At 39.3% G+C, this 27,119-nt stretch overlaps 1 protein-coding gene across 1 annotated transcript in view; it reads left to right on the forward strand.

Moving 5' to 3' along the window:
• The window catches only part of KCNH1 (potassium voltage-gated channel subfamily H member 1), a gene marked incomplete at both ends in the record, with an annotated part of 180,692 nt that overhangs the window by 76,098 nt on the left and 77,475 nt on the right, over positions 1–27,119 (forward strand). Inside the window, 2 exons of the mRNA XM_082049304.1 lie at positions 13,126–13,325; positions 16,948–17,200. Coding sequence (XP_081905430.1) covers positions 13,126–13,325; positions 16,948–17,200 — 453 coding nt within the window. The remainder of the gene's footprint in view (positions 1–13,125; positions 13,326–16,947; positions 17,201–27,119) is intronic.

Below are 27,119 nucleotides of genomic sequence, written 5' to 3' on the forward strand. Positions count from 1 at the left end.
GTGCTTGTTAGCCTCTAGGAGCTGCAGAAGGTTCTGGACACAGAAAATAGGTGTTATGGCCTGCAAAGGGAATAAGCTGATTGGCAAAGGGTAAACAAAAAGGTGAAAAAAAACCCTAAACCCTGCTCCTTATCTCATTGGTGCTGATAAATACCACAAACAGTGCGGGAGCCAGTGGGGGCCAGTGCACAGGGGAGAGGACCTGCGTTGGCAGGTTTGGGCTGCGTTTCCAGCTCTGTCACACATTGTCCCATGTGACCTTTTGCAAACTGCTCCCTGTGTGTCTGCTCTGCCTGCCTGGCCTCTCTAACTCTGCACATCTTGCTAGTACAGAGTGTTGGTTACCAGGCTCTGTATGTACCATACCATTGTGTGCCTATTCCCTCCCTCTGCAGGGCTACAGAAGTGCGTCTTTTTGACTTTGAGCATATTGGTATCCAGGATATTGGCAAGCCTGTCCAGAAAAGTGGTATTTTTCAGTTGTTCAGCTTTTGTTTATTGTTTTGTGTTCCACGTTCCTAACTTCACCTACATTCCTTTTCTGCTCCTCCATCCTGCTTTTACTTATTTAGGCTTGCATCTCTGTCCCTCTGCTTCCTCCCCTCCTCCCGCCTGTGAAGACTCCCTGTTCTTTTGACCATCTAATTTAACTTTGATTCCCTCCTAGTCATTAGGCTTCTCTATTGAGGCCAAGAAGGTCTGGCATCCTCTTTGATGGGTCTGCTAAGCTGTTGATTTAAATTTTGCAGGCTCTGTGATGCAGAGAGACTGCTAAATCACTGCTCTCATGACATGCTTCTGAAAGGCTGGAGGAAGACAGAGTATTGAATAGAAAATAGGAAGAGGTGAGACAAAACAGGAGGGCAGAACTTCTGAAAGGGAACAGGAAGACTAATTTTGGGCCAGGTTGATGACAAGAATTTGGCAGGGGGAAATGGTTTAAAGAAGAGTATGTGAGTATGTGTGGGATAGATGGAGTAAGGCAGGACAGATGGTTATCCATCAGAGGGACATTTGCTGGAGGGAGCTAAAGTCATGGTGACCACATCCTGAATACTCAACATCAGGAGTGATATTTAGGGTCAGCTTTAAGAGACACTTATTCAGAAAACGTTGCTGTGTGGTTTGCAGGTAGACTCTCATTTAAAAAACAAAACCACTAACCAACCAAACAAAAAAACCCCATAAACAAAACCAAACCAGCCAAACAAAAAACCTGCAAAAAACCAAAACACCTCCCCAAAAAAACAACCAAAAAAAACCCCTCACTACCACCAAAACCCCAATCATCAACAACAACAAAAACCTAACAAAAACCCAACCAAAACCAGCACTGAGGCTGTGTACCATTCAAAGCATGTCAAGTGAGCTTGACAGAAAAATATTTTAATAGCCTGGTGCTCATGTGCTGATTGATTACAGCAACAGATCAGAGATAAGTATTCTGTCAAGAATCATTAATATCTGTCAGCCAACAGTAGCTATATAATATCAAAAATTCATGCTGTTGAAAGGCATTCTAGCTTTGCCTTGTTCACAAGACCAGTATGTGAATATTCATGGTAGCACATGCAGCTTACAAACAATTCTTCACTTCACATAGCTTTTAAAAGATGAGCATGCAGGTTATTACCACAATTTTTTAAGTGCTAAAATGAGTTCCTACATTTTTACTTCTTTATAATTTGGTAACTTCAGTGCCTGTAAATGACATGGGATATATTTACCACAATTGTTTACCCAACTCCTACTGTTAGTCTCCAGTTACTGTATGAGCTGTAAGATGTTGCCTCCATCGGTGGGAAGGAAGAATTTAAGATTGGTTACATGCTACTTAGGTGATCCTGCATGTGGCAGAGAATTACAGAAGGCAAGTTCTTCAGTGCTTAAACGAGGAAAAGACTTGTGATAACTGCAAAAACTCCTCTTCTGGAAGTTCTCTGATGTTCTGAAAGTTATCCCCGATCTGCAAGAAGTTCCAGGGAATGCTTCCTTAATGACTGCCTTGGGACTGCTGCAGGATTAGGCTAGAGCCAATCTTGTGCCAGCAGAGAGTAGAGTAGGGATCTGAACTGTTAGGACTTCCTTTTGGAATCCAAAGATCAGGATTTAAGTTCAGGAGGAGCCGTTGTTCACATATTATGTGTTCTGTATCACAGGGTTTGAACAGTTTAAGCTGAGGTTTGACTCCTGATGATGTGCTAGGGCTAACTTAAACTGAGATTCTGGTTGCTTTTACCAGTTGCGACAGCCACCTTATATCCCAGTGGTTTCTAAGGCTGTTTTTGATGCATGCATGTGAAATCACTTAAACCAATCTTAGAAATTACCTTTTTCCTAGGATCTTTTGGGAGTGCTAGGATAGTAGGTGTTCTCCACATGCTGGGGCTGGCCAAGTAAAGCTTCCTGGAGCATGCCTGCCAGAAAATGCATTACTCTTTGGAGAGGTGAGAGCAGAGAGGCCTGTGTTTATGGCCAGTGATATCTGCCTCTCCCATTCTAATTGATTACTTCATGGTTAAAAGGCTCCAAGGATATGGAAATGTTTGGTTCATATCCCTGCTGCATTTATGGAGACTGGAACAGCTCTAACAGTAAAAACTCTTCTCCTTTTTCTTTCTCTCAAAATACAGTCACCTAAAAGTGTAGGAACTCTACGGGAAAAAGGGAGAGCTGAGTTCAGGCCTCTACTCCTCCACTGAGATTTGAAACACAGGCCTGTTTATACCAGGTGTGCATTGGTTGCAGAGAAGTTTAGTTGCAGTCTTCCCCAAATCATTCTTCCCTAAGCAGAGAAAAGTTTTGTGTGCCTACCCACTGGATGAGGTTTGTAGCTGCAAAGTATCGACAGAGGTATTTCATTACCTTTGAGAGTCATCTGCACTTTCTTTTGGCCAGCTTCAGCTTGTTAGCATCTGCAAATTCCATTCCTCTGTGTCTCACTGGTTCAGACACTGCACAAGTAGTATAGTTGTCTAAAAAGGTCCCAATGGTATATTACTACATCATTACTTCTCACTGTGTAAGTTGGTATATGTGCAAATATATGCACATTTTGTGCTGCCTTACTAACAAACTCACCAAAGCACAAAACACAGCTACCTGACATTTTTTAAAGGTCAGATGATTTCTATGTAGTATGTGTTACTTTAAAAATGAATTGGGCAATATCTCTTATATACTGTCAACTACCCCTGAATATAATGATGTATCTGTTTTAAAAGTTAGGTGTGGAACTCCCAGCTGTATGCATGCTTGCCTTTACTGCTGCTTTTAGTCCTGTTGAGTTCTAATAAAACAGCAGTCAACCTGGAAGACAAGGGTCTTCAAGTCTGAAGCCACAGGAACAGTCATGATTACCCATTTCTGAAAGTTAGGCTATAACCCTCTTCACCACATCAGAGAAAAAATGTTCTTCTCACATGCAGTCATCCATGATTCCTCATTAAAAACCCACACAGTTGCTTCAGTTATTTTTGATAAGCCATATGTGTCTTCACTAACCTGTCATTTCACTTGTCAGTAACCAGGCCCCCCAGAGAAGCAACTTTCTATGAGTTTCTCCCATTTCACATTCCTGTACATAGTGTATGTATATATTGATTTTGGTCTGCAAGCACATCTGTGATTAGTGTGTAGGAGGAGCATGACTCAGACCGACTCATTGCAGTGACAATTATTCTTTAACCACCTCAAATTACTCTTCATCTGTGAATGTTGTCTTTATCTCAGACCTCATTGGCTTACTCAATGTAACTAAAAACTTCAGTATTCTTATTTGTGTTATAAACACCATTAAATATTTGTAACTATTTAATGACACCAGAAGAGGGGAGCTTTTGGACCAGCGTGTCTTTAGGCTTGTTTGGCAAGTGTTTGAAAACCCTGTATGCAATACAGTCACGTAAGTTGTTTGAACATGTTGCACCCAGAAGTAGAGGATATCTATGTGCAAGAGGGAGCTGGCAGGTCACTCAGTGTCAGCAGAAGAGCATCTTGCAGTCCTTCTGTGGTTATTGAAGTACCACCATGCTGGGAGCATGGCTTACCGAGGTTCTGCATCAGAAGCTTCAGAGTCTGAGTTGCAGGGAAGCAAAGCTGCAGGGACAGCACAGTCCAGTTAAGCGCAATAGCTGTAGGGGTGTAATTTCACAGCTAAGCTGATCTGATGTGAGAATTTGTCCTTAACTCAGGTGTCCACTCGTCCTGTCAGGTGCAGGTGTGCTCTTACCTCTAGCTGGCTGGCCTGTCAATTGAACGGGCTTTACAGCTCCTTGGTGATTAACACAGCCTCTCCATGCAGCCACTGTACGGATCACTGATTGTTCTGCAGTGTGACTGCTTGGAGCAAACACAGCTTGAAGGTTGCTAGTGAGTGTAAGCCAGGTAGGCTACAGAAGACTCAGGCTTCATTTCAGTCACACACTTTCTTCTGTTTTGAGGGTTTTGTTTAACTAGTTTTTTTTGTTTGAGGATAATGCAGTTAATCCAGGTAAGTTACTCTCTCTGGAGTCTGTGGGACCAGGATTGTGCAATTTTTTTTTTCACCTGGCTGGGTGAGGCCAGTGCTCTACCACCCATCTCTGGTTCTCTTCACAATGAAACTATAGCACCTTCATGCTACTCTGCTTTTATATTAGGATAATTTATAGGCATTAAATTTTTAACTTTTCTTTTGTTCTCAGAGAAGACAAAGCCTAAAAAAAGACTGTGATGTACTTGCTACATAGACAGCAAAACTTCTGCAAGTCAGTGGATGAAAGTTAGTCATCAAAGAGAGCTGCTTTATCTCAGTATTTCTCCTGTGTCCTTAACTTTAATCACAGGCATACATGCTCACATCTGTGGAGTAGAGTTTAAAGCCTATGTTTAAGTGCATATCTGGGTTGAGGTTTTAAGCCTAATGAGAAGTGAGGTCCTTGCAACCTCAGGGGAGGCCTTAAGTCCTTCCTCCTTGTAGTCGTACTGGTGGATTCAGATCTGAACATACTCGGCAAGAAATGCAGCCAGCTACTAACTTCCCATATGGGCACTCTGGTGGAATCTACCCAAATCCATTTATCATTGGGAACAAAGGATTAGTCTAAATATCTTGCTCAAATGTAAGATACCTTAATTAAATGAGGTCTGGAGCAATGACCAAAAGGAATCACAGTGGAGAATGCTGCTTGGGCAAGTGACTGACTGTTGTCAGCAAGTGCTTTTAGCCATCAAACTCTTGTGTTGCATCAATGATGGGGCAAGTACAACCTGGAATTCAGTACGAGTAAGTGCTAGATGATGGCTTTGGTGTGCAAAATTGAGACCCAGTTCTGAACTCTCAAAGGCTGCTGGGAGGTTGTTGCAAAATCAGGCTCAGGAATTACCAACAGGAATGGGCCTGATGCAGCAGTACAAACATCATACAAATCACAGAAGAAATAGAGTAAACAGAGTATGTAAGCAGTTTCCCATGAAAAGAGAACAACTTTTCCTTTTTATTCAATCCTTTCTTTAATCTTTTACTTTTTTTTTTTTTTAACGTGTATTTCAGTAATAGATTTTTTTTTTTTTTTTTTAAAAGAGAGTTTGCTTCTAATTGGGGGTAACCATTTCAGATAAGTTGAGGGCAGATAAAACCATCTTTCAAAGCAAAAGCCTTCAGTAAAAACTTAGAAGCAGTATCTGGAGATTTAATTTTAACCAAGTAATTGAAAATGTCCATGCATTATCCTGTATAAATTATAGAGGAAAAATGATGCCCTTAAATGGTTCAGTCATTCATTTAAGTAGTGATCTGTTCAGTAGTACTGGGAAATGAAATAGAAATCCATTCCAATTTTCTAGACAATTTAAATTTTATGGTCCATAAAATTTTGCAAAACAGTTAAATAGTGGCCTTTCTGGCAAATTGCAGAAGATTAAATCAGATTTTGCCATTTTAATAATTTTCATCATGGTAAAACCTGCTACTGTGTACATTGAGCTGAAGTCATCCCTTGTTGAGAAAGGTGTCCCCCTGGTGAGTCTGGCCTTGTATGTGTGGAATACAGGTGTGTTTTGCAGCTGCAATCTGTTTGTACTGTCAGTTTCCTCTTGATAATCAAGTTGTCTTAGTCTAGAGCAAGACTTAGCGTTCAATGAGCTAGATACGCTTAAAACACAGAGCATCATAAAGATCCTACTGAACATTTAAAACCCTTTATGACACTCATGAAGGTGTTTGATAAATATCTTGTTCTTTACAGGAATTGGAGTTGCTTTAACTAGTTGTGAGAATCAGTAAATTTCCTGGCCATTCTGTCTTACCTTCGTCAGAGATGAACCTATCTTGTGAGGGGGGAATAAAACATGGAGAGATAACTGGAAAGTGCCATTTCTGTGGAATTACCTTCCTTTTTCTCTAGTCTTACCTTTGAATAATCATGCTTATATTTCCTTTTGCAGATCTTGCTGGCTGTTGCACTTGCTACACCATATTGTTGTATTTTGACTGAAATAAAATCTGATTCTGCAATGAGCTTTGTGTGGACTCATTGATTCAACTGTAATGGTTATTTGAAAGTCTTCTTGGTATCAAGGGCTAAGGCCCTCATTTCAATTAATTGCTGGTCATTACTGTACTTCCAGTAAGTCGTGGCTATCTGGCAGGTTTAAGAATTTCCCGGTAAGTTGAGGCAGAACATAATCTTCATATCTGGTTTATGATGCACCTTTGGATGTAAAATGATGATACTCCATTGGGACTAAGTAGTCAATGAAAGTACAGGGTCTTGCAGAAATATTGGTGCCTTCAGAGAATTTAAGTGAGAAAAGTCAGGTGAGCTTGTTGGTCTGCTAGTGTTGTTTGTTCGTAGAATAAGAACATGCAGCCCTGTTTTCCTGGAGGTGAGAGAAGCTCATGGTTATGAATTTCAAAGTCTACCATCCTGAAGTCTCTCTGTATCCAGGATGTTCTTAATGCCTTTCAGTGTCATGCTTGTGTTGTCTTCTGTTAGCTTCCCTTTGCAGCGAATGTAATGTACAACCAGACTCTTATTCCTTAATTTTGCAACCAAGAACACATCCAAGTCCTCACGGTCTTGTTCTGACCCGTTGTGCATCTGGTTGCTTTAGTATTCTGCTTTTCTGCAAGCATATTGGCTGCCATGGAGTCTGTGGCTGTTCTTAAATCCCACTATGGATGACTGTTAGCACCTTTCAGTGAAAACATATTATACTAAACTGTAGCTGTCGAAACGAATGATGAGTTTTGTGAATCAGGATGCTTGCCATTTTACTTGTTTGGACACTTCTTCATTTGCCAAAACCTAGAATTTGCAGTGTTAATTAGTGGGACTGAGTTAATTTAGTCAGGTGCTGCTGTACAGAGGTAAGAGCGCTGGCCCTGGTGGTAATAGCCACCCTTCCGTTGTATGGATTGTCTGGGGTGCCCTTCATCCTCTCTTTTCATAAGCAGGCTCTTGGATCCAAGATGCAGCCTTTCATAGAGTGCAAACTGGTGTTGGCCCTTCACTGTGAGTTTAGAGAGAGCTGTTTGTGTTGGAGAGCTTTCTTGCAGAGCTGATGCTTGTTTGAGAGCTGAAGTTTGTTTTACTGGCTTTTATTCACTTTGGCTCTGATTGCTCCTCTGATCAGTTTTGGTCTGTGTGTTTTCCCATGCTGTTTATCTCAGTGCAAACTCGCTGAAGGCAAAAGCAAACCCTGTTAGAGATTTGTGCTGCCCACAGTGCCCAGGCTTGTGAAATTCTTGTGAGCCAAAGCATCTGTGATTGCTTGGAATTTCAAAAGTTTTAATCAGATTTTGCCATTTTAATAATTTTCATCATGGTAAAACCTGCTACTGTATACATTGAGCTACAGTCAGCTGTGTGGATGCTACCAGATCAAAACAAAATAAAAAACCAACAGTTTTGAAGCATCTTTAGGGATGTTGGAGTTCAGCATGTTTGGAAGGTTTGGTGTTTTACCAACACTTAACTCATTTCTTCCATATTGAGCCTTAAACTGGCAAAATATAAGTGGTTTCAAGTCCCTGAGACAACAGGAGGGTATTTGCACCTGGGTCTGTGCTGCTGTAGCGGTAGTCTGCTTTTATTTTGTAGAGTCAGAAAAGGGTGTGGGGAGAGAAGCAGTGGGAGCTGTTTGTGGAGTTTGTTCCATAGCTGTTCTTAACTCTTCCCTTTCTGCCCTTACACGCTGCAGACAGCCTATTTTAAGGTGCACAGATGTTTCTACTACTCTAGTCCTTGGTGGTTACTTAAGCGGCTTGTTAGAGCAGCTGCTCCTTTGTTTATGTCTCTGACTTTCATTCCATTGCAGTTCTTGTTTTTCTGCTGATGGGAAGAGGAGAAAAAAATCACATCAATGATGCTCTGTTGTTTAGTCCTTATCAACTGTGTCCTCACTGGTGGCCTATCCTTCTGCAGGGGAGGCAATTCCATTGTAGCTGGAGACCAGTGTGTCCCTTCTATGACCCATCTGTCATCAGCAGGGTTGTTTCAGCAAATGTGATGGTGGGCATGAGAAGATTTGCAGTAGGATTTAACTAAGAGTTTAATTTACCTGTGGTCTTTCATCCTAGAAGTCAATCGTTCTGCCACATAGCTTGATGCTCTTGTCCCTCATGGTCTATTCAGGCTTTCTGCTTTGCTCTTTGCCATTGAATTGATTTTTAGACTTGCTCAATTGTTAGTAGCGTGCCAGTTTTTTGATCTTTGCTGTGGCTACCACCTTGTTTTTGCTTGGGAGGTATGTAAGCGGAGGGGCGAACTGCAAGCTGGTGAAGTGTGAAAGAGGAGGGAGGTGGAGCAGTGTATCAGTTCAGTCCAGACGATGAGAGAGCTGTGGGAAGAGCAGGATCTAATAGTCACTGGAACAGCGTGTGGGAGAGCTCCTCTGCGAATTCACTTTCACTTCAAAACACGGCTTTTTCCCCCAAGCTGTGAAATTCAGGAACTGATGTACATGCTAAAAAGATAGTAGCAATTGTAATTTGTTTTATACCATGTGAAAATGTTATGTAAATATATTGTGACAATTCATGAAATGCATAATATTATTTGACCTATTAGATTATGGCTACGTCGTTTACATTTATTTATTACTAGCTAAATGAAATGATACCTCTATATGTTATATTAATTTTAAAAAGGTAGATAAAATACTACAAAATGGAAACTTTATAATATACAAAGCTTCCTATGAAGCAACAAATTAGTAGCTCTGCATGTGTCTCGGCAGAAAATGGTGCAACCTATTTAAATTATGTACTGTTCTAGAAGTTTATATAGGTACTTGATAAGTAAATCTTATTTCAGATGCTTTTGTTTCAAGTTGCAAGACTAGAAGTAACAATTACATCAAAATTAGTGCTGTAAACAATTAGTTGATAGATACCTGTTCAGTTTGGTATTTGCTTGCAGACTAATTAATAGCTCAGCATTTTTCTTTTAACTGCATGCTCTTTACCTGTAAGTAGGCATAACTACCACTAATCAAGACCCCTAATTTGAGGCAATTACATTGTTCTAATTGCACATTCAAAAGCAATGTGTTTTTCTTATATAATTATGCTATAATCCATACAGTTAGTATTTTCTGCTTTTCATTTTATCTGATCAATGTTGATGTGTGACCTCACAATGTGTTATCTGAAAAATGCCTTTGAGGCATGCAATGTTTGTGGTTAATTTATAGTTATATTTGTTTTCAGTGAGAAGTGATACGGTGCAACAGGTTTTCAAGGCTGTGCTTTCGCTCAGCCATGTATGAATTCAATAATTTGTTGTAAACTAGGCACTTTTTAGTAAAACAGAAGTGGAGTTATATATTTAAATCATCTACTATTTGTAAATCAAGGTGCTCACTCTTTGAACAGTATTTAGGTTAGCACAGGCTATGCCTTAGGTATGTAAAAGTTTTTGTTGTTGTGTTTTGGTTGGGTTTGTTTGTTTTGTTGTGGGTTTTTAAAATTTCTTCTGTTAGTTTTGTTGGGGGGGGTGTTGTTTACTTATTTATTTTTGTTGTTGCTTGCTTGTTTGTTTTTGTTAAGTGGAACTGATATGTAGACAGACAGACTTTTGGGGTGAGTTTTCCAGAGAGTGAAAATGAAGGTAGTTCAGTTTAGAAAGCACTGCGGGTTTTGGGGGTAGGATGTAAGAGGTTGTTCACTTCTTGACGCTGGTCTCACTTGTTGCTCTGTAGTTCTTATGCACACATTTTGTATGCAAGGGCTTTGGATGAGTGTATTTTGAACAAATCATCATCAATCTGATGATTCATCCCAGGAACCACATGCAGCACTTACATCTGTAATTGGGGTAATTGCAAACCTCTCATTCTTACAGATAGAAATTTTTCCTCTTAGAATTCTAAAATCAGATCCCAAATCTTTTACTGTGCTAGCTGAGACCTACACTGACTTGTATTTATTTCTCTGTTCTTATTCGTTACATCATAAAAAGTAGCAGATGATTTGGTGACCTTTCCAACCTGTGTCTGACCTTCATGATTCACTTGTGCGGGTAATTGGCTGTTGAAATTACTGTGCTTTTATCTTTGACATTATTTAAACACTGGTTTAAACAGGGTGGCACAGACTGCATTGTAAATGGGTAGCCACATTGTTGGGGACAATGTGTTTTTCTTTATTGTCAGAAAAGAATATTTGTGTTGGGTGGGGCCTCTATCTTTTCTGAGGGATCTTGACATTCATGGAGAGAAGGTATTTGCTGTCTTGCTTGATGTGCTGCAGCTTTGTGCGCAGTGTTAGGCTACTGCTTGTTCTGCAGAAGAAATTTTCTACTTGGTTGATGTGTAGGCATGGTTGCTACAGTTCCTCAAAAACCCCCACACAGCCACCATCCAGCCAATGTATCCAAAGAAGCTGTTGGGGTCAGATTAATTTGTGACCTTTCTGCATGGTGCGCTTGGGGCCTTGCTTGAGTCAAATCCATCCCACACAAGGACATTTCTCCCTCCCACCCTCCTACACCCTCCTACCCCTTAAAATACGTTTCCTTAATTCCTGTCATTCTCTGCACATAGGACTGCTAAGCTGATAGTTTCTATGGAATCTGTAGGTCAGTACTACAAAGTCTGGCCAAGGGCTCCAGGGACCTTTGGATTTTGGCATATGACCTGCACTGTTGCTGTTGCAAGGCACTGATCTAAATGTTGGTGTTCAATCAGTCTTGTAAAAAGGATTTGGCAATATTGCTCTGTCATAAATTGCTTAACTTTCTTCCTTTAGTAGAGTGTGTGTTTCTGAAATCTTTCTGGGACTGCAGCGTACTGCAGTGGTTTCACTTCATTATTTCTTTGAAAAGAAGGCAAGGCACACAGCTAGCTATTTCTATGCAGAAGAGGTCAATGTTTAATATGCTAATGTATCTACCCAATGTTAGGCTGCAAGAATCCTTTGCTTTAATGTGTCTTTAATAGTAATAAAGTGGTTAGTTAATGATAAATTAAGGATTGCAAATTTAGGGACTTTTTAAAAAATAAAAAATTAATCTAGGCAGGAATGATTTTTCTTGCCAAGATAATTGTCATACTGGAGTATAGTATCTGCAGTTTTCAATGGAAATTGCTCTAGGACTGCTCTCCTCATAATAATCAAAATGAAGAGCCAAACTTCTGGTGTTTCTTTAGGTTTCTTATAGATGGACAGTAATGGGACAGAGTGGGGACTCCATTTTACCTTTGCTGGCACAGTGCTATACATCCCAAGATAATGAACCAGCAGGTTTTTCTGTTGGTCATAAAACCCTAATGCATCTTAGTTGCTTTAAGGATATCTGCCTATAACACTGACCTGAATAAATAGCTGCATTCTCAAAGGATTGAGTGGGGTGAGGAAAGTGGTGGTTGTGTCTTGTTTGTTTGTTTTTTTTTTTTTTTTTTTTTTTTTTTTTTTTTGTTTTAAGTGGGTAAGGGAGGAAGTAAACAGCAAAAAGGTGTATTTAGATAAGGCAAAATATTACCTTATTTTTTACAAATGACTTCTCAATTGTTTTTATCTTGATTGGAAGAGATGCCGACAATTTGGTTCTTGTTTTGAGGGACAGAAAATGATAAAGAGGAAGAACTTCCTGAGCAAGCCAGAGCACTTACTGGCAGTTATCAGCTCATCAGCTCATCTGCTGTCATCTGCTCTCCATCTACAGTCAGCCTCTCACTTATCACGGACCTGATTCCCAACACAGGAGAGGTCCTCTCGAGGCTTCCTGTCCTTCCTGTTCATTCAGGGCTGTGTTGGCTGAAGAGCCTCAGTCCCAGCCTCTGCAATCCATCAAAACGTGACCATTGAGATTCCCACCAGCCTGCTGTTCTGTCTTGGGATTTGGCAGATGAATCTTCTCGAGTCGTGTGTGTTTTCATCTGCTTCTCTCTACACCTGGAAATATTGCCTATTTTCTGTCTCATGTTTATTCTTCAACCCATCTTGATGAACCAGCTGGCTTCATGACTATGCTGAATGAAGTCAGAAGGGCTGTGCCGCATTTGGTCTGTGTTTGAGGGCTCCAGCTCTTGCCTCAGGCCTCGCTGTTCTTCTGCCTGAAGAATATAAAACACAGTGTGAGTTTTTATGTATTATTAAACTTACATCTATAAATCACTGACCCATGGTAGCTGTTTATTACATATTCCATCTTCTGCTTTGATGCATTGTTGTTGTCACACTGAGATGGGTAACGATGACTCAGCTTACTACTGTGGTAATGCACTTAAAGCTTGGAAATCTGTCACTGATGGCATTTCAACACAGGTGCTATAAAACAGAGATGAAATTTTAAAGTATTTGCTATCAAGCTATTTGTCTTTAAATTCTTGTGTCTTCTATCATGGTTTTGTCAGTGTTTGGATACTACTGGATTGTTTGATGGACAAAAGACAAGTAGTTGTGTTTCAGAAACTCTCTGTTGCAGGACTCGCCATCACAAAAGTAAGTGGTGATCTTCAATTTGTACTGGAGAAGGTGACCTATAAAATGCTTGTGCTCATCAGGCTTTCCTAACAAAGCACCAATATTGCATAAATTTACATGGGCCTGGCATTTCTAGCCTTAAAGTGCAGTGGAACACAGACTGATCATCACAACATACTGTTTATTATATCTACTGTTTTTCTTCTTTTTTACAGCCCTTCTGTATGCGACCATTTTTGGTAATGTGACAACTATATTTCAGCAAATGTATGCTAATACAAACAGATATCATGAAATGCTGAACAGTGTCCGGGACTTTCTAAAGCTCTACCAGGTCCCTAAAGGACTGAGTGAACGTGTGATGGATTACATCGTTTCCACCTGGTCAATGTCCAGAGGAATAGATACTGAAAAGGTAAGTAAATTAAACTGCAAGGAAACAAGTCACATCCCGAAAGTAGTTCATTAAAATAAACAGGAGGTACTTTCTTAGTAAAGAAGACAAATATTCTCTAAATAGTTCCAAGTAGTAGCTTCCCTTAATTTTAAACTTTCAAATACAGTATTTCATCTATTCTGTCATACTAGCATTTGTTAGTGGTAGAAGTATGTATATGTTGCTGGTGATATGCCGTGAAATAGTATAAAAACGACAAAGGAAAGAGCTTGTTTTTTCATAAACAAAGAAAATAACTAAATAAAAAGTTCCAAATTCTAACACAACCACATTTTTTTGCAATTTTTTTTGCAGTTCCATGGGCCTGAATACAAAGTAAAATCTGTTTTTTCATCATAGAATTTGACCTTAATGCTCTGTGTTTTGGCTAAAGATATTAATGAAAGCTGGAAGTAATTGCTGTAATAATAATGTATTGTTTGAAGTATGCCTTATGTGAGGCAAAGGTTATCACCCTCAGTCATTGAATTTACAAGTAAATTCCCATTGTGTTTCTTAAAAAAAATATATGGCACTTCACTAGAACAAATGTACAAAAGCAACTACTTGCCGCTCTCATATTAGTTGCCAGCTTTTATGGAGATAGATACCATTATTCTTCTGCTTGTCTTAAGAAGATATGATTTGTGGGCTGGTTCTTTCAGGAAATCATACCAATGCTCCAGTCACCAGCCTTCTGGTTGGCAGCTCAATTTAGTATTCTAAACTGTAGATGATGCAGTTAAAGAGCAAACAATCTCATTTCTGTCTAGCTGTTAAAGCATCGTTATGGCAGAGTAGAACAGATGGAGTCTTGCACTGGGCTGTCTGGAGACCAATGGGTACACAGGGTACTGTTTGCTTTCCTAAATGGTCTTCAGCATATCTACCATTTAGATCCCAGACCATGATTCCAGGAAGCACTGTCCGTCATACTAGTTTTCAGAAAGAAATGCTATTTTAGTACTGGATAGTGCTGATTAGAAACTGCTCTGCCTGTTTTCCCCCAAAATGTCTTTGTGCGTGGTTATGGATTTGAGGAAGGTACCTTTGGGGAAGGTAGAGAGACAAGATCTGAGGACACGTAGTGTAACGAATGCTGGTGCTTTCATTTACCCCCCAGTGCAAGCTGCTGTCATAATTTTAACAAAGCAACAAGAAAAAAATGCTATGTAAAACATGTTTGTTTTAGATTATCTTCAAAGTTCATTCTTGGCTTCCTCTGATAAGGAGAGAAATGCTTTAAGAATGTCTTTGGAGACAGCAGGGTAACCAAACCAAGCACAACTCACTGTAGCCTTTGAGAATGATCTTAATAAACAGGAAAAAAAAGTCTCATCAGGACATCAAAGAGCATAATATGGTGTTGATTTCAATAACTGGTGTGTTCATAGCTGAACTGCCAGTAGTGATGACTGTAAAACCAAGAAATCAACTTTCATCTGCATAGCAAAAGCTAGCAGATATAAGACTGACTAATGGCTGTGCCAATCCAGAAACTCTCAGGTGTGAGCTCTGTTGGTTTGATGCCTGTGCATAACTTCTAGGATGTCATGCAATGAATAAAACATGTATTGCTCCTGTGACAGAACAGTGGTAGTTGTGCTGCTGTGTAATGCAATGCAGAGTTCTACAGATGAGGCAGATATTTAACGATGAACTTAACACAGAATCAATCTTTTCATTATTTTGTAGGCCACAAATTTGTCAGTTCAGTGTTAACTGCAGGCATGCCAAGGAGTGAATAATCAGCTAAAATCAAATTCTGTAAATCTAGAAAATGCCAGTATAAAAAAAATAACCAAGAGCTGCTGAAAAATTCTAAAATTAATCCATGAAAATATGTTTCTTACCTCCCATACAAATGAAAGTCTTCTGCTGTTTGTCTGTAGCTCTCAAGTATCTTGAATCCCTCTTTGTTTTTGTGAAATCTGGAGATAACTTCTCTAAATGGAGAATGGAAGATGAGTTAACTACTTAGACTGGGAAACTAAGGTGGTTTTGGATAAGAGCCTCATTTAAAATATTCTCTTGTATATTCAGGTTTTCTTATTCCTATTTCTACTATAGTAAAGCAACCCTTTTTGTGCATGATATTCAGGTAACTGTGTGTGTAATGCCAGTGCCAAACTTTGTCAAGCATCTGCAAATATAGTATGTTTTTGTTGCCAGAGTAAATGAGAGAATTGCAATGACAGCTGTGGCTAGCGCCTGTGTTCCACATTAAATGCTGGTCTTGCTGCCCCAATCCGTTCTTGTGAGCATGGAAAACTGAGAACTGGCACGTTTGGCTGACACTCACTGTCAGACAGAGAGAGATCGTCCATGAGTGCCCAACACTTAAGCACGAGAGAAATATATGTGTTTCAGAAGCAATATCCATGGTAGCAGGTCTGCGTTGTGGTGGGCCAAAGATGAAGATGGTGGTCGTGGAGTCATTTGCCTTTGAGTAGCAAGCATAATATCTTGAACCAGTGCTGTGCACAGGGTTATGAGCTTGTTTCTCTGCTCACATCTTGTGCAGAGCCCCACTGCGAGGTGGAGGCGAAGCTGTAGCAGTTCCTGTGTTACCTGAGTGCTTTCCAGGAGTGTTTGCATTGAAGCAGGCACCTCTTTCCATCCAGGAAAATGTGTGGGAGTAACTCTGAGGCTCACAAAGTGTGCTCTTTAATTGGATGGAATAGTTATTACTGAGAAAAAATGAGGCAGGTTTATACTACTCCATGGTTTTCTTAAATAACACGTCCTGAGATATACTTCATCACAGACTATCCTCCAAGGATTTTGTCATCCCAAAACCCTGTTCATGTTATGTATTCCCACTGTTTTTGCCAGCAACTTCTAATCTATACATGCAGTAGTAATTCTGTATTCTTTCCACTCGGCTGTCTGTAGTATATTAAAAACCTTCAGGAATGGCTCTGACTGGTACCTGCTGTGCTAGGAGTCAGTTTGTGTATCCTTAGGAGCACATATCATGAATTTCTCTGAGGAACATTGCATTTGGAGATCAAAAGTTGCCCAACTTAGTATCATACCTTAAGGTCCCTTCTTGTGTGAAGAAAAAATCTGTTACTGCCATTGAGAGGTGGATTTGAATACCTGCAAATCTCAATATTATGAGATAATAACCTTTTTTTTTTTTTTCTTGCTAAAGGGATATGAATTACATTTCCCCTCTATACAATATTTCTCTCACTTGGAACATGTAATTTGTGCAGGCTTTTAATGGAATCTGCCTATGAAAAGAGTTACCTACCCACTAGAAACAATCCTTCAGGAAGCTTTTCTCCACCAGTTTCTGTACTGCTGCGCTCTTAATTTTGTTGTCTTAAAAACCTGAGGCCTTATCCTGGTAATTCAATTTCCAGCAGAGCGTGTTGCTGAGATGAAATCATTATTTTCTCTCAGGTATTGTGGCTCATGTGTATAAATAATACAAAAATAAATGTAGGGATCAAGGTGAAGAATTTTATATGATGGAAGAAAGTAGTTCTTAAACCCTGAGTAGTGAACTAGGGATAATCGCATGGCATGTATAAGCCATACACAGGAATTGATTGGCTTAGTCCAATTAGTCTAAGGCTAATTTCTTCCTCAGGTTTTACAGATATGCCCTAAGGACATGAGAGCAGATATCTGCGTGCATCTGAACCGCAAAGTTTTCAAGGAGCACCCAGCCTTCAGGCTGGCGAGCGATGGGTGCCTGCGAGCGCTTGCCATGGAGTTTCAGACGGTGCACTGTGCCCCCGGAGACCTGATCTACCACGCCGGAGAGAGCGTCGACAGCCTTTGCTTTGTGGTTTCGGGGTCTTTGGAAGTAATCCAGGATGATGAAGTTGTTGCTATATTGGGTGAGTTTCACAACTGATAATTTGTGTTGTGCACAAATACAGATGCAGAGAGTGTTTTTATAGTCTCTCCTACTCAAGCACTTAAGTCAGTCTTTAAAAAGCTTCAGCCAAGCTAGGTATGCCACAGCCTGGTGTGGTATATTTTAATGTACTTGTCAGCTGTATGGTTTTAAATATTTATTGTCTGGAAAAAATCAGAGAAAAAACAAAACAAAAAAACCCCAACCAAACAACAAATCACAACTTGCTTAATGTGATACAGGAACATTGCGTAGGGTCATTGACTTGTCCTTCCTGTTCCACACAGGTAAATAGCAAGGGCAATCATCTCCAGATTGCTTCAACCCTATTTCTTCTGGTCAATGGATGCTGTACTTGAGCATTGGGTTTGTGGTCATTCTTGGGGTTCTCTCTGTCTTGCCACACCTCCTTTCATTAGGAATCCCCTTGAAGACTTCAGAAAACTCATTTTCAAAGTGCCCGGCTTCCCTGCTTCTCTCCTGATAATTATCCACTTTTTCTGAAAATTTTCCAACTAGCTTTATTTAAGAACTCACGTTGAAATAATATTTATCTCTTTTAAAGTCAAAGTAATATAAAAATTTAGAGTTGATTTGTGTTGACTTGGAATGACAGCTTTAGGTTGGAGGCATTAAAAAGAAGCTGATAGTGGTGTGAACAACATTCTGAGGCAAATCTAGGGGAAAAGAATGTGATAATCCAATAGGCATAGATGAATCATGGGGTGGCTGCAGCATTGAGGAGGTGATACTTATCACTTGACTCTGTCAGACCCTTTTGTGATAAGGTAAATACTCATGGTGGCTTAATCTAGTATCTGTCACTCATAGCAGCCTGGAAAAAGAGAAGAAAACAGCTTCGTAATCTTACTCTTTCTGAACACATACACCTAACTCTCCTAAGAGGAATGTTTACTGGAAAATGAGGGGGGTTAATAAATATGCTGTGTTCAGTTTTTCTCTACTTCTGAATGGGGTTGAATATATAGCATAGGGTAAATTTAGTTTCCTGGGCAATCAAGTTCATAATAATTCATACCACACAAGAAACTAAGAAAGTGAAAAGCAGGGGGATAACTGATTCTCTCTTGTTCTGGAATCACCCGTGCTGCTCAGTGCTATATGGTACTAGCCACTTCCACTTTTCTAGTGTGCACATCAGAAACTTACTACCTTTAGCCATGTTGAACTCTCAGGAATTAATGTGGCAAATGTAGAACAAACTAAAGCTTCTCAGTTTGTTTCACCTTTTATCCCATAATGCCTCCTTCTCTGCTCCATCACAAGAAGAAATCCTCAAAACATCTTGCTGCTCTATTTAATCAGGATAGGTAAAAAGCATTTAAATAGGATTTTTTTAAATGTTGTTTAAAGATACAATATTTTTCTACCCATCTTTACCAGTAACTCCTGTGTTTTATCATAATACTCACTTTAGAAAACACTCAGCCTAGACTCCTTGAGAAATCAACGTTGAGGAAACCTGAACCCCAAATCTCAGCTGCAGAGTGATAGCTACAGATAAATGGTATAGAAATATTTTATTATTGCTGTTCTCCTGGGACAGTAACTATTGATCCTCTTCCCTCTACACCTTTATTTTCTTGGAATTTGGAGTCAGTTCTCTGGCTCGCAGTAAAGTTGATGAGCTCCGTCATTTTCTTTGTGAATATTGGAATCAGAGAGGAAAATAAAATGAAGTGGGATCTGTTTGTTATTCTGTGAGATTTCATTTTGGATAAATGTGTTTCAATTTTTATGTTTCAGTTTCTGGACTAAGGAATCCATTTCGTTCCACACATGCATGTACCTTTCTCCCCCAGGCTGTGAAGCCTTCTGTTGAAGAGTTTGTTACACTTGGTGTGGTTATCTAAGTTTTTCACTATTCTAAGTCAGTTGGACTTACTTGTCCTTCAGCATTGCATAATGTAACCACCACATTACCAAAGCATGCTCTAGGAGATGGGTCAGGATTTACGCCCTAACTTCTTTGTACTCTGTTTTCTTGTCTGTAGAATAGGAGTGATTTTTATTTTTTAATTTCATGTTTAGGTAAACTTGTCAAGTTCTCGATAAAAGTAACTCAGGTAAAACAAGGCACTACAAAGAAAAAAAAAAGTCTACATTGTACAAGAAACGTGATTGTTGCTCGTCATTCAGCCAGAACAGCCTATGCCATAAGTTTTGTTTACCAATCACAACTAGGCATAGCTATGAACATCTGGCCTATAACAGCAAACAATGTGAGGAATTCTGTAGGGTAATTTCAGTTAATAGATATGGCTGAGAGACTGTAATCTTCTCTCAGGCATTCTTGAAATAAAAATTAAAAAAAAAAGTGCATAAATTATTCAGGAGGAATTATTTGCTGAGTTTTAGCTGTCACTTAATAAAGCAGCCTTTGCAATTTGCAATGTATCCTGTATCTTCCTGAGAATAGAGAAATAAATTGCATCCCTAACTTTGTCTGTGTGACTGCTGTACAGCATTACATAAACCAAAGGCAAACTACACTTAATCCTTAAAGGATTCAATTCACATGAAACATTTTCAAGTTCTGAAATAATTTAGCCTTGCAGACTGGCATACAAAAGTGTATTGTGTAGCCCAAGAGTTTGGAGTGTATTGTGCACACTTGCATAATATCCTTCCAGATCAGTTCTGTGTGATACTCAAGAGACAGACCCAAGGCATACTCTTAGTTCAGGCTTATGTTCTTATAACAAAGCACTAACTTTGATTGACTTGGATTAATAAGAGTACTGAATTGGAAGAAATTGCGCACAGGCCAGCAATGAAAAAAATGTACATTTTTTTGTGTCCCCTAAGATTGCCTTCCCCATTTATTTGAATTAGAGACAAACACAAAAATGAATAAATACATTTTTAAAAAAGTTTGCAGTATTTACAGTAAAAATTAAAATAAACTGATGTATTTTGTATGAAGTTTGATTTGTTGGCATGAAAGATGTATTTCTGAATTCTACTCAAAATTTCTACAGAAATAAATTAGTGATGTTCATGCAACACAATCTTTGGATTTTCAGCAGTTCACTGTTTTTCCATTTACACCATTGTTCTTGGGTAGGGTGAAGCGCTGAAGCACTTTGTGGAAGATAGAGACAAATCACAGTTCCTGCCCTGAAAAGAACTGAGCGAAGCACAGGTCATGCAGGACTTCCATTAACAGACTGTTTTCAACTTGGCTTTGCTTTTAACTTTTCTAAGCCTTCCCATTTGGGCTGATGCTGCTTTATCCATCTGAGACTGACGTATCTCTTTGAACTACTCTTGCTTAAAAACTTGCCCATTTATCCAAATGTGGTTAGGGAAAATGGGTTGTTTTGTCACTGTTAAAAACAATCAACCTTTTACGTGCACTTCATTTGGCAGCTCTAGTTTCTCTGCTTTGGAGCAGACCTTTCAGACTGAGCCACTGGCCATCTGAAAACCTGCCCTTATTGCGGTTCTCTGAACAGTTAAATTTACTCATGCTGAGGAGAGATTTGCTACATTTTAATTTAAAGAATATCTTCTTAAAAGATTCCTTCTGAATTGAATGTGCTCCAGGCAGGGACCACAAGGTCTGGCTTCAGCTTTCTTTGAAATATGTGGGAGAAAAGGAATTATAGTAGAAGCGTGAAATGAGCCTGCATAGCTGGTTGTTGTTTCTTAATTTAGGGAACTGGATGACTTAAACTGTGTTTTAATGCATTTATTTATTTATTTATTTTACACTAAGAAGGTACATGTTGCCTTAGTGCAGAATGGGAATGTTGATTGTTCAGAACTACAGTAGTCAAGAAGCTGATGTTAGAAACCCAGCTGAAGAGATGATATGCTGTTGCTGGGGCTAGCATGGTACTTCCCTGGTTGTTCAGCCTTTTAGTCCAGACCTTTTTCACGTCACCCACCATAGCTAGAGGAAATGCTAGTTCTTGTGTTATGTCTTCAATTGCATGTGTGCATAGAAAATTTAATGAAAATTATAGAAAAAAATGGCATAGAAGCAAAAGTAACTTTTCGTAAGTATTTTCTGGAAATACATTGAAGGACTGAGTATGAGGCCTTCTTACAAAAGGATTTATATTGTGTTAATGTGTATGTACAAATATCTGAATGACCAAGAAAACCATTTTTTTATCTTGTTTGAAAATAATAAATTGTAAGTTAGATATGACTGACATAATTGTACTCCAAGATTGAACAGAAAATCCCTCTTCTCTAGGAAATCTGAAAGAAGCAAGTGAATATTTGACCCAGGCTGGTTCCAACCCTTTCTGCTTGAAATTGTGGTAGTCTTCGAAATTTAGGGAAACATTCCAGTAAAAGGCCAGATAGTGGAAAGAGCAGACCCTTGAAATTAGGGTGACAGGCTTTTTTTTTTCTAGATAGCAGTGAGGAAGGCAGTGTCTTGTCCTTAAATTTTCAGACAGCTGCAAATTTGGCAATTAATGACTCCCAAAGGGCCTGACTGAGCAGCAGACCTTCACTTATGTGAATTGTTCAGAGTTGCTGAAGTGGTCTCGATGATCCCTGCAAGGGGGCCTTGTGTGTATGGATGGTAAGACTGGAGGTTACTCTTGCAGATTTGGTTAGAGACTGGGAGCATTTAAGCCTTTATTAGCAATTAAAATACAAAGCCTTGGAAACTATTGGGGTCTTCAGAGCTGAGCAATGGATGAGAAAAATCACAGTTACTAGAAGGTTTAGTTAAAAAGAAAGAACTCCCACACAAAACATTTTGTCCCAAGAGTCAAGCAGTTAATCCCAGGTGTTGCATCCCAGCTGTTCTGCCTTTATTGTGTTCTTGCTATCCTCATTTGAGCTAAAAACTTTCAAAATAATAAGCTTTTTAATCACCAAAGAGTTTAGCAAAGAGTATTACTCATAGAATCATAGAACATACTGAGTTGGACGGGACCCACGAGAATCATTGAGTTCCACTCCTGACTTCACAAAGGACAGGTAAAGTGAATAAGATAGGAAGGGAAATCAAGGCAGTAATTTATTATGAACAAGGAAAATCATTGCCCTCCACAAGGACAGTTTGCTGTTGCTATTCCTTTTGCTGCTATCAAAGCTGAAGGGAAATAACAGAATATAGATATTGTGTAAGTACGAACATATGCAGTAAGAGAATGTCAAAGAATGGGAATTTATAGCCTAGACCTGGCTGCTGCCTTCACCATCAGGGAGAAAGTGGGATATATCACTTTTTTTCTTTTTCTCTCTTTTTCTTTTTCTTTTTCCTTTTTCTTTTCCTTTTTCTTTTTCTTTTTCTTTTTCTTTTTCTTTTTCTTTTTCTTTTTCTTTTTCTTTTTCTTTTTCCTTTTCCTTTTCCTTTTCCTTTTCCTTTTCCTTTTCCTTTTCCTTTTCCTTTTCCTTTTCCTTTTCCTTTTCCTTTTCCTTTTCCTTTTCCTTTTCCTCTTTCTCTTTCTCTTTCTCTTTCTCTTTCTCTTTCTCTTTCTCTTTCTCTTTCTCTTTCTCTTTCTCTTTCTTCTTCTTCTTCTTCTTCTTCTTCTTCTTCTTCTTCTTTTCCTTTTCCTTTTCCTTTTCCTTCTTCTTTTTCCTTTTTCTTTTTCTTTTTCTTTTTCTTTTTCTTTTTCTTTTTCTGTGGGAGGAAGTGTGCAAAGGATGCACATAGATTTACTTTTAAGATCACATGTGAATTGAGGAAGTGAAAATTGGATGTCCCTGAAATACAGATCTTTTATTGTTATTTGCAAAGCTATAACACTGACAAGATTGGAGACCGTGGTTTTAGTGTGGTATTGCAGAACTTGGTGTGCCATGTTTTGTTTCAGCAGGATATTAAATGCTCCATTTGCTTTGTGTTGAGAAATTCCTGCTGGTTTAATTTGATCTAATTGCAATCTTAAAGGAACGTTATAAGAATAATTGTTTGTTTTCTTTCAATTGTTTTAGCTTACTCATTTAGCCATAAGCATTTTGTTCAGATGTAGACACAAGGGCCTTGATTCAGATCTTGGTGGGACAGATTTGCATCCAGATAGGGCAGTGGAAACTGCAAGGGCAACTGCACCACAGGGATGGTTTATTTCAGAGGAGAGAAAATAGCAGTATAGAATATTGTCTGTCTTAGAACTTCTCAGTGGAAAAGCATTGCATCTTCCACACAATTGTGTGAAGATTGCTTCTCAGCAGGCTTGAAGATGTTGGATAGTTAACTGTGCTGAGCCCAGACTGCTATATTTAGACTGTCCTCAGTACCTGAGCTAACTCAGGTTTCCCTAAACTAAATTGCTTTGTGTACAGCTCCATTTTCAGAATTTAATTATGTGTTTTGAGGCCTGTTGTTATTCAAAACAAGTATTTGAAAAAGTCCCTTACTTCTCTACTTCATTTTTCACCTAAGTTTTACATTTAGGTATATCTGCCTGTGTTAAAAATGCCAAGCTGCTGTGCCCTTATGCTGAAGAAGTGGTTGCAGGATTATGGATGACATTAGAGTTTTTTTATTATTTTCAAAGTCAGCATCTTTGAAGGTGGTGGGATCAGTAGCCCAGCTGAAGCGTATCTACATGCAGCATGGGCAACAAACAGGAGGAGCTGGAAGCCATTGTGCAGCAGGAAAACTGTGACATATTTGCCATCACAGGAGCATGGTGGGATGACTCCCACAACTGGAGTGCTGCATTGGATGGCTATCAACTCTTCAGGAGAGACAGGCAAGGAAGGAGAGGAGGTGGGGTAGCCCCATCTGTTAACAGAGTGGTTTGATTGTCTAGAGCTTAATGATGGTGGCGATAGGGTTGAGTGTTTATAGGTAAGAATCAAGGGGAAGGCTGACAAGGCAGATAACATGGTGAGAGTCTGTTAAAGACCACCCAACCAGGATGAAGAGGCAGATGAAATATTCTTTAAGCAGCTTGGATGTCTCACAATCACTAGCCCTTGTTCTCATTGGGGACTTCAATTTACCAGGTGTCTGCTGGAAATACAGCACAGCAGAGAGGACAACAGTCTAGGGAGTTCCTGGAGTATGTGGAAAACAACTTCCTGACACAGCTGGTCAGTGAGTCAATGAGGGAAGGCAGCCCACTGGACCTGTTATTTGCAAACAGAGAAGGACTTGTGGGTTCAGAGCCCTTATCACTGCTATCTGTATATGGTCTGAGACTGTAGAGGGTATCAGAGAAAGAGATTTTTCAAATACTTGATGAATTACTTTCTGCAATAACTGGGGAAGAGGGAAATTCCATGAGAACAGACGCCTCAGTCTAGAACTTCAAGTTAGTTTTTTTTTTCCTACATTTTCACGTTTTATTGTTTCAAAGTTATGCAACTTTGCGTAATGTGCTCTTAAGTAGTATGACACCACCACACGTGGAAGAAGTCCTCTTTGGAAGATGGTGATGTCTGGCAGGTTGCTGGCAACAGTGACCCATGATGCACTGGCAGCTGAAATGGAGATGTGGTAGTGAGGAGTCTCTCTGTTCCAGCATGTTCCATGGGCTGCGTTAGGAAGGCTTGCCCATCACGTTTGTCTGTGTAGTCTGAACCAAGATATGAAGAGGTAGGAATTTAACCAAGAAATCAAAACTGGATTTCTATGAAGGCCCTGATTTCTGGCAGGTGAACCACTGAATTAATTTTTGTTTTGGGTAGGGTTTTGTTTCTGTCTCAGAATTTTAGAGGAATAATAATTTTTTTTTTCACTGAAAAGCCACGTTAAAAAAAAAAAAAAATATATATATATATATATATATATAAATCTTCATGGAACACTTATTTTTCTTTGCTTTCTCCAAGTTTCAAATAAAAACTTTTTTTCAGAAGTATGTTTCTTAAACATTGATAGATTTATCCTCTAAGAGTTGATAGAAATATTAAATAAAATGCAGCATGCTATAGCTATGAACTTTTGAAGTTATATATTTCAGAGGACAAAATCTACTATTTTAGACTCTTCAAATGCTTTTGTCTGAAACAAAAGGAGAAAAAAGTGGGGGCTTTAATGTAAGCTTCAAGCAGTATCTATAACATAAAGCCAGTTTCTAAGTCATCAGGGAGTAACTCTGAGGCTATTGCAATTGAGCCTCTCAGTTTTTGATCAGAGAACTAGCACTGTCCATTCAATGACAACATAGATTGCCTTCTGAGTTTGTACAAACTGACCACATACTTATAACATTTTTTTCCAGTAACAATTAAAAAGCAATTTTTATTTTGTCTGTACAGTGATGGGCTTCAACAGAGAAAACTGATACAGTTGTATAGTAAACTGTCTTCAAAATGTTGCCAAGTGGTGTTTTAAAACATGAACAGGTACACTGTGTTTCTATTTGTGCACCAGGCAATTTATTGAAAGTGCAACTTCAGTTTATTATCACTGTAACCCTTCTTTTTGTTTCGGTGGCACTGATACTCTGGCTTTTTTGCCCTGGGGTCATTTTTAGAGGAAAAGAGTGATCAAAACCTCTGGTTAATGAAAAATATTATTTTCTTTTCAGTGCAGTTGGCCATTCATTTCTTACTATGTCTCAGTTTGCAATTGAGAAACCTTAAGAAAATCCAAAGCAGCAAATAATTTCCCTGCATCATCTACCAGCTGTGCCATGTTGGAGGACCTGTTCAGTGGCTGTCAAGTTGTGCAATTCACCTGTGGGATGGATACCAAATACTCTACCTTGATGCCAAATGGTAGCCCTGTTTTTTCTGGCCAGCAGATATTTATTCCCTTAAAACAATGCACCAAGAGGAAAAATTACTTCTGCTCTGATGCCTCTACTTTCCTTGAATCTTTCTTCTCTCTGTGAAATGGGAAAATTTAAATTGCATGCCTTACTCGGATAAGGAGGAGATGAGGGAAGAGAGAAGGGGGAGAGATTTACAGCTGAAGCCAAATAGACACGTGGTGATCATAGAGGAGATTTGGCCACTGGTTTTGAACACTAGGGGTAAATATGCTGTACTTAGTGGAATTATGCTTGAATACAATTGGTAGAACCCTGTGACATGAACTGACTTCAGATCCTCTGGTTCTGTTCAAATCTGCTCAGGAGGGAGGAAAAACAACAAAACAAACAAACAAAAGGGGGGGGGAGGGGGACAGGGGGAGGGACAAAAATCAGAATCAGGCCAAGTTTTTAAATTCCAGCAGCATTTTAACTGAACAGTCCCTAGAACAGAGGCTGACACACAGAGAATCTGTGTTTTCCTTTACAGCAATTGGTGTCTCCCACTGCTTGGAGGTGGAGAACAAATCTCAAGGGTGCTGGCCAGTGTGGGTGCTTCAGGGAGCTCTGGGAAAGTCATCATGTGGTCTGGCACCCACTGTGGATCAGCATCACGGATAACAGTATTTGCTAACAGCTGGTTTCCAAGATGTGCTTGGTGCTGCCTTGCCACTGAGGTACCATCAAGCAGTGTTTGGTCACTCTAGCTTATCTTTGGGTCTGCTGAGACTATGTCAAATAACGTTTTTTCTGTAGTTCAAACATGCAAATGAAGGCAGATCTAGAATAGACCTGAGCTAGATTCAGGTGTTGGCTGCTCTAACAGCAAGTACTGTTGATTTGAGAATGATTCTAACATATTTTGTCCAATGTACCGAAAATCAATCTCCCAAGTCCATACTGTCTTGCAAGATCATAAGCACGTGAATCCATGGTTTCATCTTCTCACCCAGCTGCTATCACACTTTGATTCCCAGACACCCAGAACTCAAAAGTGAACTAAGTAGGTTATTAGTCAAAATATTCCACATAGAATCATATGTTTTCAGAGTAGGGTGGGATATCTTCTGTCTGAGAGCTCTTCAATACTTCCTGCTTGTAGGAGTAAAAAAATAAAGTATGTTCTGGTAGGCACATCAAACCAATACAGCTGTAATGTGCCAGTGTGGTTCTTTTCTAGAACACAATCAGCAAAAC

The sequence above is a fragment of the Streptopelia decaocto genome, assembly GCF_964273445.1.
Source record: "Streptopelia decaocto genome assembly, chromosome: 3".
In the NCBI taxonomy this organism is placed as follows: domain Eukaryota; kingdom Metazoa; phylum Chordata; class Aves; order Columbiformes; family Columbidae; genus Streptopelia; species Streptopelia decaocto.